General features: G+C 37.7%; 1 protein-coding gene across 4 annotated transcripts in view; it reads right to left on the minus strand.

Moving 5' to 3' along the window:
* LOC106058438 (homeobox protein OTX2-B-like) overlaps positions 1-13,349 on the minus strand; it is a 71,356-nt gene extending 58,007 nt beyond the window's left edge. For 2 of the 4 annotated variants that reach the window (XM_013215867.2, XM_056024563.1), the window contains exons 1-2: positions 13,113-13,349; positions 2,289-2,463 (exon numbers count right to left, since the gene is read on the minus strand). In XM_013215867.2, coding sequence (XP_013071321.2) covers positions 2,289-2,463; positions 13,113-13,172 — 235 coding nt within the window. In that variant the 5' untranslated portion in view covers positions 13,173-13,349. Of the gene's footprint in view, positions 1-2,288; positions 2,464-12,309; positions 13,052-13,112 lie in introns of those variants that run through there. The other 2 variants (XM_056024566.1, XM_056024567.1) reach the window with 2 other exon arrangements.
* Between the last annotated feature and the right edge of the window lie 283 nt (positions 13,350-13,632).

The raw sequence follows: 13,632 nt of genomic DNA on the forward strand, positions 1-13,632 counted from the left end.
TCGGTTGTTCCAGCAGATGATGACATCCCACGGCGGGGAGCGGGCAGCCAGACCACAGAGCACCACACGACCAGGCTGAATGACCAGAATGACTGGACAATGAACATTCGCAGAACTAAATTTCAGTTTCATTTGGGCCTGAGTCTCATGGCAGATCACAATGTTTGGGGGGGGGGGATGTTCTCACTGGAGACAGGCCATTGATTTTATAGTGTTAATAGCTTTGAACCAAACATTTCTGGATTCGGAGAAACTAAAAGTCAACCCGAGGTAAAACTTGGATATAATTATATGGCCAGCTATTGTGTGAAAAGTTATTGATTGGATTTATTAGGATGACGATTTCTGAAGACAAGAAAATCATTTCAAACATTTGATCTTTTTTTTTTTTTTTGTTTTGTTTTGTTGTTCGAAATCTTCTGTTCACATTTAGTAACGAAACGCGTTTCAATCTTACGCCCCTGACAACCATTGCTCTTCTTTTTGTCCCCTTAATGTCCACATTGAGGTTGTTAGCACTAGTTGGTCCAAGGTAGGTCAATAGCTTTTTTTATCATACCACGGGTACTTGTGTGACGTCAGAATTTCAGCTTGAGACATTAAAAGGCTGAACTCTTGGCATACAGCTGCCTTTACCTCCCTTTGTACTCTTTCTAGACAACGGGGAAGGGGGTGTTTTTTTTTATATATACACTCCATTTGATCCAGACATCTACATTTGATCTAGACATTTACATTTGATCTAGACATCTACATTTGATCTAGACATCTACATTTGATCTAGACATCTACATTTGATCTAGACATCTACATTTGATCTAGACATCTACGTTTGATCTAGACATGTCCATTTGATCTAGACATCTACATTTGATCTAGACATCTACGTTTGATCTAGACATGTCCATTTGATCTAGACATCTACATTTGATCTAGACATCTACATTTGATCTAGACATCTACATTTGATCTAGACATCTACATTTGATCCAGACATCTACATTTGATCTATGCATGTCCCTTTGATCCAGACATCTACATTTGATCCAGACATCTACATTTGATCCAGACATCTACATTTGATCTAGACATCTACATTTGATCCAGACATCTACATTTGATCTAGACATCTACATTTGATCTAGACATCTACATTTGATCCAGACATCTACATTTGATCTATGCATGTCCCTTTGATCCAGACATCTACATTTGATCCAGACATCTACATTTGATCCAGACATCTACATTTGATCTATGCATGTCCCTTTGATCCAGACATCTACATTTGATCCAGACATCTACATTTGATCCAGACATCTACATTTGATCCAGACATCTACATTTGATCCAGACATCTACATTTGACTCTACATCGTTAACTACCATTCAATAACTATCAAGTACCGCCCTCATTAACTTGTGTTTATAGCAAGCAGCTAGGAAGTAGTGTGTTTACAGCAAGCAGCCAGTGAGTAGTGTGTTTATAGCAAGCAGCCAGTGAGTAGTGTGTTTACAGCAAGCAGCTAGAAAGTAGTGTGTTTACAGCAAGCAGCTAGAAAGTAGTGTGTTTACAGCAAGCAGCCAGTGAGTACTGTGTTTATAGCAAGCAGCCAGTGAGTAGTGTGTTTACAGCAAGCAGCTAGAAAGTAGTGTGTTTACAGCAAGCGGCTAGAAAGTAGTGTGTTTACAGCAAGCAGCCAGTGAGTAGTGTGTTTACAGCAAGCAGCTAGAAAGTAGTGTGTTTACAGCAAGCAGCTAGAAAGTAGTGTGTTTATAGCATGCAGCTAGAGAGTAGTGTGTTTACAGCAAGCAGCTAGAAAGTAGTGTATTTATTTGGTGGAGTAGTTTTGTCTCTTTCTTCATATACAGCAGTATCCATTTTATTTGCACATTTTTGTACAAGATGTCTATGTACAAGATGTCTAGTTAATATTTGCTTTGAAAATTTGATTGATTGTATTCGGGTATTGTGTAGGTTAGGCCTAATGCTAGGAAGATGACAATTATGTTTTATTTGTATTAATTTCATCACCAGATGTTGATTGCCCATACAATTGGTAAACATTAAATACATATTAATACTTTATATCCGGACGTTATTCGTGGAGATAGCTTAGGCCCATATTGACAAAGAATACTGACCCAGAAATTTGGGTTTGAACAAGCCGAAATATTAATGTGAATGACCAGAGAGATGCTTCTAGAAGAAAAGAAAGCTGTGAATAACCTGCCGACCCAATGGTGTCAAGTTCGAATCACGAGATTGTCCAGCTAGGAAAACTTACATTTGTCACAGTCCACTTGGTTGTCTAGAGGCTCGGATTGTTCACTGTCTCCAGCCACACTATAGTCCTGGGCCTGGACAGGCGGGCTCTTGACTTGGTAATACAGAAATGTAGTTTGAGTCGGGCATGGTGTTGATGGAGTCGTGGCTTGCTGAAGAGGTGGAGGAGTTTTCACCTAGAGAATAAAGAGATTAAGATCTATGTCAAAACCAATGAACACATTACTAGATTTAGAGAAGTAACACACATTTCTTAGTCAGCTTCTGCGGCTCGGTTTTTTTATAATCAATGTAAGACCGAACAGAGCGGACAAATCCGATCACACTAGCACTTTTACTTGACATGACTAGGTCACTTGACATGACTAGGTCACTTGACATGACTAGGTCACTACTGGCTGATTCTAGTACTAGTTGAAGGACTAAATGGAAACATATGTGTGTGTGTGTGTGTGTGTGTGAGGGTCAGACCAAAATGTTAGGTGAGAGTTTTCTAGACGCAGGATACAATATTGAACAACAAAAAGTTCCTGCCGAGAGTTTTTGAAATATTTGGATAAAGAACTGAAAAGTCAAAGAATACTCAATAGATTGTAAGTAGGTCTATTTCCTAAGGCATGGGGGGGGGGGGGTACCGATAATCGAATTCACGGGTAAAAAGGTATAGGGTTGGGAGGGGTTGCGTTGTAAAGTAGACCGAGCCTATTGGATGTAACAGACTCTAAGATTCAAGATGTTAGGAGGTGTCAGAGCACGGTCTCAAAAGTCAGCAACGAGCCACAGCCTCCTAGAATTTATCTAATAGTTCCAAATAACTGAAAAGTACAAGTTGAGTCAGAGAGTGTCAAGAAGACTATTTGTTAAGGCGGAGAGGGGGGGGGGGGTGATACTCAAATTTACTGGGGCCTGTCCAAGTGATAAGTACAAAAACACAACAACTTCACACAAGTCTAGACGCGGCGGGCAATGCTAGTTTTATATAGAGATTTAAAATCCTGTATACGCACAATTGAATGCCCTCGAATGTTGAAACGAACTTTATAACCTCGATCTTAAGATCAGTTTTTGTTGGATGTGCTATTGGTCATCGAAGTCACTGTCAGGCCGTGCAATTAGATGTGACCGATACCAGAGACTTCAAGTGTTTGGAGGGGCGGGGCGAGTGAAAAGTTCACAGACTAGAAGTGAAAAAAAAAAAGGGGGGGGGGCATTCCACTTAAAAGCATATAATAGAATAGACTCTTCGCTAAACGCTGAATTGTTTAAATGTTAGCATATAATAGAATAGACTCTTCGCTAAACGCTGAATTGTTTAAATGTTAGCATATAATAGAATAGACTCTTCGCTAAACGCTGAATTGTTTAAATGTTAGCATATAATAGAATAGACTCTTCGCTAAACGCTGAATTGTTTAAATGTTAGCGTATAATAGAATAGACTCTTCGCTAAACGCTGAATTGTTTAAATGTTAGCATATAATAGAATAGACTCTTCACTAAACGCTGAAGTGTTTAAATGTTAGCATATAATAGAATAGACTCTTCGCTAAACGCTGAATTGTTTAAATGTTAGCGTATAATAGAATAGACTCTTCGCTAAACGCTGAATTGTTTAAATGTTAGCATATAATAGAATAGACTCTTCGCTAAACGCTGAATTGTTTAAATGTTAGCGTATAATAGAATAGACTCTTCGCTAAACGCTGAATTGTTTAAATGTTAGCATATAATAGAATAGACTCTTCGCTAAACGCTGAATTGTTTAAATGTTAGCATATAATAGAATAGACTCTTCGCTAAACGCTGAATTGTTTAAATGTTAGAATATAATAGAATAGACTCTTCGCTAAACGCTGAATTGTTTAAATGTTAGCATATAATAGAATAGACTCTTCGCTAAACGCTGAATTGTTTAAATGTTAGCGTATAATAGAATAGACTCTTCGCTAAACGCTGAATTGTTTAAATGTTAGCGTATAATAGAATAGACTCTTCGCTAAACGCTGAATTGTTTAAATGTTAGCATATAATAGAATACACTCTTCGCTAAACGCTGAAGTGTTTAAATGTTAGCATATAATTGAATACACTCGCTAAACGCTGAAGTGTTTAAATGTGGCAGTTTTATTAAAAGTGCAAAAATTAAAGGGGGGGGGGGGGCAAAGTATTATGGGTAATGTTAGTCTACTCTAGTTAAACATGACGCCAATGGGTAATGTTAGTCTACTCTAGTTAAACATGACGCCAATGGGTAATGTTAGTCTACTCTAGTTAAACATGACACCAGTGGGTAATGTTAGTCTACTCTAGTTAAACATGGCGCCAGTGGGTAATGTTAGACTACTCTAGTTAAACATGGCGCCAGTGGGTAATGTTAGACTACTCTAGTTAAACATGACACCAGTGGGTAATGTTAGACTACTCTAGTTAAACATGGCGCCAGTGGGTAATGTTAGACTACTCTAGTTAAACATGGCGCCAGTGGGTAATGTTAGACTACTCTAGTTAAACATGGCACCAGTGGGTAATGTTAGTCTACTCTAGTTAAACATGGCGCCAGTGGGTAATGTTAGACTACTCTAGTTAAACATGGCGCCAGTGGGTAATGTTAGACTACTCTAGTTAAACATGACACCAGTGGGTAATGTTAGACTACTCTAGTTAAACATGGCGCCAGTGGGTAATGTTAGACTACTCTAGTTAAACATGGCGCAAGTGGGTAATGTTAGTCTACTCTAGTTAAACATGGCGCCAGTGGGTAATGTTAGTCTACTCTAGTTAAACATGGCGCCAGTGGGTAATGTTAGTCTACTCTAGTTAAACATGGCGCCAGTGGGTAATGTTAGTCTACTCTAGTTAAACATGGCGCCAGTGGGTAATGTAAGACTACTCTAGTTAAACATGGCGCCAAACTATTATTTGGAGGTTTCTTATCATTCTTCAAATGCAAATAGTCATTCAATAAGTGCATTGGCCAGTTCTATAATGTTACTACCGCATTGACCAGTTCTAAAATGTTACTACCGCATTGACCAGTTCTAAAATGTTACTACCGCATTGACCAGTTCTAAAATGTTTCTACCGCATTGACCAGTTCTAAAATGTTACTACCGCATTGACCAGTTCTAAAATGTTACTACCGCATTGGCCAGTTCTATAATGTAACTATTGCATTGACCAGTTCTATAATGTAACTATTGCATTGACCAGTTCTAAAATGTTACTACCGCATTGGCCAGTTCTATAATGTAACTATTGCATTGACCAGTTCTATAATGTAACTATTGCATTGACCAGTTCTAAAATGTTACTACCACATTGACCAGTTCTAAAATGTTACTACCGCATTGGCCAGTTCTATAATGTAACTATTGCATTGACCAGTTCTATAATGTAACTATTGTATTGACCAGTTCTAAAATGTTACTACCGCATTGACCAGTTCTAAAATGTTACTACCGCATTGACCAGTTCTATAATGTTGGTGTTTACGATCAATTCATTTGTTTCTAGTGTTTACTCATTTGTTTCTAGTGTTTACTCATTTGTTTCTAGTGTTTACTCATTTGTTTCTAGTGTTTACTCATTTGTTCCTAGTTCTAGAATAAAAGGGGCCCGGGGAAACAAGCCAAGACTTCCAAGACAACCTTGAAACAATGCACATTTTGCATCGCAGGCAGCGCCAATGAAAACTGTGTCATCAAAGTTCTAGTTGCTCTCACCACTGTCAAGAAGAGTGTTCACTATGCAAGCGATTGACCAACTTGTACACTAGCAGTTTGATAGCTGTGGTCAGTTTGGTATTTTTGCAGAGTTTTGCCATTGCTGCCTTTCCAATCTTTTTTCTGTCACCACTACGTCTCAATTGTTGTTGCTGGCAAGAGTTGATTCCTGCACCACCTTAAGGCTGGGATTACCGACAATTATCTCTCGTATTACTGAGACGTTTTGTGCCACATGTTCAGTCTTGGTGAGACTTATTGTGAGACTGAACGCTTGACATGCAGCTGCTAAAGCATTGGCTAGCTTCTTGCCATTACGAGGAAAGAGTAACGCAGTTCCATTAGTAGAACACGCCATCTCCTCGTTTTGGCTTGAAGTCAAGCCAGGTGAAAAAGTCTTCCATCTACTGTGGATACTTTCTTTTATCGGAGTTTTCGATTTTTCGTTTCGAATGTGTTCAAACAAGGAAATTTGTAAATAGTCGATCTACATTTACATTTCTAGTCGATCTACATTAACATTTCTAGTTCATCTACATTAACATTTCTAATCGATCTACATTTACATTTCTAATCGATCTACATTTACATTTCTAGTTCATCTACATTAACATTTCTAATCGATCTACATTTACATTTCTAGTCGATCTACATTAACATTTCTAGTTCATCTACATTAACATTTCTAGTCGATCTACATTTACATTTCTAGTTCATCTACATTAACATTTCTAGTCGATCTACATTAACATTTCTAGTTGATCTACATTTACATTTCTAGTCGATCTACATTTACATTTCTAGTCGATCTACATTAACATTTCTAGTTCATCTACATTAACATTTCTAGTCGATCTACATTTACATTTCTAGTCGATCTACATTAACATTTCTAGTTCATCTACATTTACATTTCTAGTCGATCTACATTAACATTTCTAGTTCATCTACATTAACATTTCTAGTTCATCTGCATTAACATTTCTAGTTCATCTACATTAACATTTCTAGTTCATCTACATTTACATTTCTAGTCGATCTACATTAACATTTCTAGTTCATCTACATTAACATTTCTAGTTCATCTACATTAACATTTCTAGTTCATCTACATTAACATTTCTAGTTCATCTACATTTACATTTCTAGTCGATCTACATTAACATTTCTAGTTCATCTACATTTACATTTCTAGTCGATCTACATTAACATTTCTAGTCGATCTACATTAACATTTCTAGTTCATCTACATTAACATTTCTAGTTCATCTACATTAACATTTCTAGTCGATCTACATTAACATTTCTAGTTCATCTACATTAACATTTCTAGTTCATCTACATTTACATTTCTAGTTCATCTACATTTACATTTCTAATCGATCTACATTAACATTTCTAGTTCATCTACATTAACATTTCTAGTTCATCTACATTTACATTTCTAGTCGATCTACATTTACATTTCTAGTCGATCTACATTTACATTTCTAGTCGATCTACATTTACATTTCTAGTTCATCTACATTTACATTTCTAGTTCATCTACATTTACATTTCTAGTTCATCTACATTTACATTTCTAGTCGATCTAAATTTACATTTCTAGTCGATCTACATTTACATTTCTAGTTGATCTACATTTACATTTCTAGTCTATCTACATTTACATTTCTAATCGATCTACATTAACATTTCTAGTCGATCTACATTTACATTTCTAGTCGATCTACATTAACATTTCTCTTCGATCTACATTTACATTTCTAGTTCATCTACATTTACATTTCTAGTCGATCTACATTTACATTTCTAGTTCATCTACATTTACATTTCTAGTCGATCTACATTTACATTTCTCTTCGATCTACATTTACATTTCTAGTCGATCTACATTTACATTTCTAGTCGATCTACATTTACATTTCTAGTCGATCTACATTTACATTTCTAATCGATCTACATTTACATTTCTAATCGATCTACATTTACATTTCTAATCGATCTACATTTACATTTCTAGTTGATCTACATTTACATTTCTAGGTATGGAATAATGAAAGATATCTCAAATTACATTACTATTCAACAAATTATAAAATGATTGTCAAGTATCAATAAAATAAAATAAACAGGGGGGATAACAAATATTGAACTAAGAACACGGAGATACAGCCACAGGAGAGAAAAAAAATGCCGAATAGTGTTGGGGCCAGAACACACCCTTGTTTGACCCGGGGCCAGAACACATCCTTGTTTGACCCGGGGCCAGAACACATCCTTGTTTGACCCGGGGCCAGAACGCATCCTTGTTTGACACGGGGCCAGAACACATCCTTGTTTGACACGGGGCCAGAACACATCCTTGTTTGACCCGGGGCCTGAACACATCCTTGTTTGACACGGGGCCAGAACACATCCTTGTTTGACCCGGGGCCAGAACACATCCTTGTTTGACCCGGGGCCAGAACACATCCTTGTTTGACACGGGGCCAGAACACATCCTTGTTTGACACGGGGCCAGAACACATCCTTGTTTGATCCGGGGCCAGAACACATCCTTGTTTGATCCGGGGCCAGAACACATCCTTGTTTGACACGGGGCCAGAACACATCCTTGTTTGACCCGGGGCCAGAACACATCCTTGTTTGACACGGGGCCAGAACACATCCTTGTTTGACCCCGCTCTTGACGGCCAACTGTGCCCTGCATGTTTTCATTAACTACTGACACTAGTTTCCGACCTTTATTTGGACAGCCGCCATTTTGTCTCTAGTACCTTCCATGTACACGTTCTACAGTGTCAAGACTAGATCTCTAACTAGGTTCTATACTTTTAGAGCCTTGACTTAATGCTTTTTCATATTTGTACAATGCCCCTATCAACTCACTCTGTCTGTCTGTCTGTGTGGTAAAAATTTTAATATTTCTCTCACATCCATTTTCGGATCATTTGAGACCAAAAGAAAATCCGCTGCCGAGGACAGGCGCAGACGGCGAAAAGAAAATCTTAATCGACCACCGGCGGACAATGGTTATGCTTGCCCTGAGTGGCAAAATATGCAGGTCACAGCTGGGGCTGCGTATCCACCGGAAATACTGCACTCCTCATTAATCTTCGGACTCGGAGACAAGCCTTAGTAGTAGTAGTAGTTAGTAGTAGTAGTAGTTAGTAGTAGTAGTAGTTAGTAGTAGTAGTAGTAGTAGTAGTAGTAGTAAGATTTTCGGATGAAGTTGAAACTTGGCTCAGTTATTTAGTGCAACTAAAATAACATGAATCAATGGTTAAAAAATACTAATTTGTCAATTAATTACTGGTAATTAATTGTTTTGTTTGATACCAACAAGGAAAATTAATCCTTCAGTATTAAGCTGTATGGCTAAATATGTGGGGTTTATCACCTTAAATAATCGTACAAGTTATTTCTCCCATATACTCACTAAACTTTCCACAATTATTGATTGTACTTTACAATCAATGAATTAATTTAAAAATTAACAAATTAGTAGCTTGATTTATGATACGAATTATTTAGTTTGATACCGAAAAAGGGAAATTAATTCTAAACTATTGAGATATATAGTTGTCAATATGGAGTTCTTCCCATTCGATTTTTTTTTTTTTTTTTTTAATTGTGCTGGTTTAAAGTCTGGATATTGAACACGAAGCTATAACATTCTATGTATAAAAATACTCAAAGCATAGAAAATTGTAGTTTGGCGCTTTGAGAACCTAGACTTGACAGACGGACAGACAGATTACACAAAACTAATAGCGGCTTTTCTCCTTTCCGAGGCGCAAAAACTGTACTTTCCATTGTACACTATGTATTCCGTTGGACGAGTGTGTATTCCGTTGGACGAGTGTGTATTCCGTTGTACACTATGTATTCCGTTGGACACTATGTATTCCGTTGGACGAGTGTGTATTCCGTTGGACACTATGTATTCCGTTGGACGAGTGTGTATTCCGTTGGACACTATGTATTCCGTTGGACGAGTGTGTATTCCGTTGGACACTATGTATTCCGTTGGACGAGTGTGTATTCCGTTGGACACTATGTATTCCGTTGGACGAGTGTGTATTCCGTTGGACACTATGTATTCCGTTGGACGAGTGTGTATTCCGTTGGACACTATGTATTCCGTTGGACGAGTGTGTATTCCGTTGGACACTATGTATTCCGTTGGACGAGTGTGTATTCCGTTGGACACTATGTATTCCGTTGGACGAGTGTGTATTAGCTCAGGTTTGTGTATCTCGTCATTTGTTGACATGGAATCTGTTATTTTAGTGAATACTTTTTTGTTTTTTTACAAATAATAGAAAGATAAAAAAAAATATTATTAGACACTGCCCGCGTGGATTGTATCAATTAATTTGGACCAGTCATGTAATTAGATTTGTAATACATCTAGACTAACAATCATAAATTTAACATATTTTTACCAATTGCTTCTGTTTAGTGCAATTTTACCTAGGGGGTGGCAAGTGGGGTAACCGCCTCAGGCCCCACGCCCGAGGGGGGGGCCCCGCGATCGTAGATGTCCTTGTCACCTTCAGCTTCGCAATCCAGAACAGTTCACATCAACTTGAACTTGGGACTCAATCGTTTGGAACCGGCAGGTATAGGATACCAAAACAATGCAAGTTCTTAACATGACATTTTTTGTTTCTAATACCGTTCAGTTTCGGTAAAGACAGCCTCTTATGACCTGTGAAATCTACGATCATTGTTTAACAGTTCACCTTGGGATCAATAAAAACAAGTAGCCGAAAGCGACCAATCAAAATCGTTTATTTCGCACATAAACAACATCCAATCGGATTGAATAGGAAAACACTTAGTGATTCAGTTTGAACCAGTTGCAGGGCTAAAGATATTTCTACATGAAAGAGTCAAAGGTCATTTCTAGTGTTGTAACAGAAATGTAACTTTAGAAAAATAGATTTTTTAAAATGAAAAATAAATAATATCCAAGAAATTAAATTTTCCGCGGTATATAATTTCATATACGTAGGCCTACATTATTTTTGCATTTACAAAAACAAATAAGAATCAGAATGACATGAATTCAAACTCGAGTGCTAAAGCATCTTCACCCTCCTCATGCCTATACATTAACCACTATGCCAGGAATGTGCTTATGAAACTAGAAGGTTTTATAAGTATCTATTGTTAATTTCAAAAGTTTCTCTCTAAAGGTGACTTCAATCTATTCTACAACTTATCTGTCAAAACAATGTCTTTCTCTTGTTCGATATACCAAACAAATAACTACATACCAATAGTTCATCATACCAAACAAATAACTACCTACCAATAGTTCATCATACCAAACAAATAACTACTTACCAATAGTTCATCATACCAAACAAATAACTACTTACCAATAGTTCATCATACCAAACAAAATAATTAATTTCCAATAGTTCATTAATTAATTGGTAATTTTTTTAAATAGATTATTGTTTTGTCAGGTACTAGAAATAATTGTGCAAAATTTTAGATTTCTACCTGACAGACAGAGAATTGATGTAAACACAATGGTTGATTGTCAAAGTATCAGAAAGTGTTTTGACTTTTTTCTCCATGACTAGTTCATCTCAAGATATTTTTGTTTATGTTTGGGACACTAAGTAACGTAACTTTGAAACATTATAACTTGACTACATTTAAGACGATCCCTAAACACACAGTCACACACACACAGTCACACACACACAGTCACACACATACAGTCACACACACACACCAATAAAGGTTTTCATGTTATTTTCTTTTTTTATCATTTCGAGGAAAGAACTGCAAGGAGGAAGTGAGCCGAGGGTCTGTCAGACACAACTAGAGACAGGCTAAGGCACAACTCAATAACTAACTAATTGGATCAATTGTTTAAGAAGATCAACAACATAAACACACCGAGGAAGTAGATGAACACCGTAAACACACTGAGGAAGTAGATAAACACTGTAAACACACTGAGGAAGTAGATAAACACTGTAAACACACTGAGGAAGTAGATAAACACTGTAAACACACTGAGGAAGAAGATAAACACTGTAAACACACTGAGGAAGAAGATAAACACTGTAAACACACTGAGGAAGTAGATAAACACCGTAAACACACTGAGGAAGTAAATGAACACCGTAAAGACATTGAGAAAGAGATCACATTGTAAGACACTGCGTGCTACCGAGAGACAAGTTTTGTTTGAGCGATCTGAAACATTTGGAACATTTGGTTTCTAGTATTAGAATTTAGCGTGTAAGCAATAGAGCAAAATCTACTCACTGTGTCACAACATATTAGGAAGATAGTATTACTTTTTTTTAAAAGGGTTTTAGTGACTCTATGACGTAAGTATCCTGCTCTGTGACGTAAGTATCCTACTCTATAACGAAAGTATCGTACTCTATGACGTAAGTATCCTGCTCTATGACGGAAGTATCCTGCTCTATGACGGAAGTATCCTACTCAATGACGAAAGTATCCTGCTCTATGACGGAAGTATTCTGCTCTAAGACTGAAGTATCCTGCTCTATGACGTAAGTATCCTACTCTATAACGAAAGTATCGTACTCTATGACGTAAGTATCCTGCTCTATGACGGAAGTATCCTACTCAATGACGAAAGTATCCTGCTATATGACGGAAGTATCCTGCTCTATGACGGAAGTATCCTGCTCTATGACGGAAGTATCCTACTCTATGACGGAAGTATCCTACTCTATGACGTAAGTATCCTACTCTATGACGTAAGTATCCTGCTCTAAGTATGCACCAGGGATAAACAAAAATGAAGTTGACCCGGTTCACAGCCCGGTTGTATTCAGGAATGGATGTACTAACAGATACTTATTCTAAGCTGGGTGCCAACTCTAGATGGAGATGCTAATGTAACTAGGGCCTGCGGAATGCGGAATGAAAGGTAGTGATGACAGCACACATTGCTAGTTCCTCTCCTAAAAGTAATCCGTCAGAAAAGAACAAACTTTTTGGAACGGCATGACGTCACACCAGCACGTGCAACTCAAGTCATGTGACTTACCCCACACCTGAACTATCTGGATGTACTAGTCAACTATGTCACGTACCACTGAGGATCTGCTGTACGAGAAATAAGATTTACTCTTCATCCTCTCCTCTGGCATCATCCAAGGGCAGCAACAAAAGGCTGATCCAAGAGACAGATTGACACAACACTAACACCGAACTAAAACCTGGTAGGGATTTTTCCCCCTTTTTTTGTGTGCAATTAGCCTTTAATTGCTTTACTTAGTCTTATCTTTTACTTTGTACAACTTAATGCCAGACAAGCAGCTTAGCGCAAGAAAATCTGGCCAAATCTGATTTAAAACCCGGGCACAAAACCAGGGTGTGTATTTTCCTATGTTGATTGATTTTCAGGCGTGCCAGTGTCGTTGGTGTCGGTTTACACCTAGAGACGATTCCACCAATCAGAACGCACCCCTGATGACAGCGTCGTGCAGAAGAAGCGCCAATAGACAGCTACGTTTGACACAGGACTTGGTCGCGATGCTCAGATCGAAATCGATTAAACGGCGTGGAGAGAGAGGCAAGGAGGATGTCCTACGTCAGACTGAGACACGAACT

Source organism: Biomphalaria glabrata, chromosome 3 (assembly GCF_947242115.1).
Source record: "Biomphalaria glabrata chromosome 3, xgBioGlab47.1, whole genome shotgun sequence".
NCBI classification, from domain to species: domain Eukaryota; kingdom Metazoa; phylum Mollusca; class Gastropoda; family Planorbidae; genus Biomphalaria; species Biomphalaria glabrata.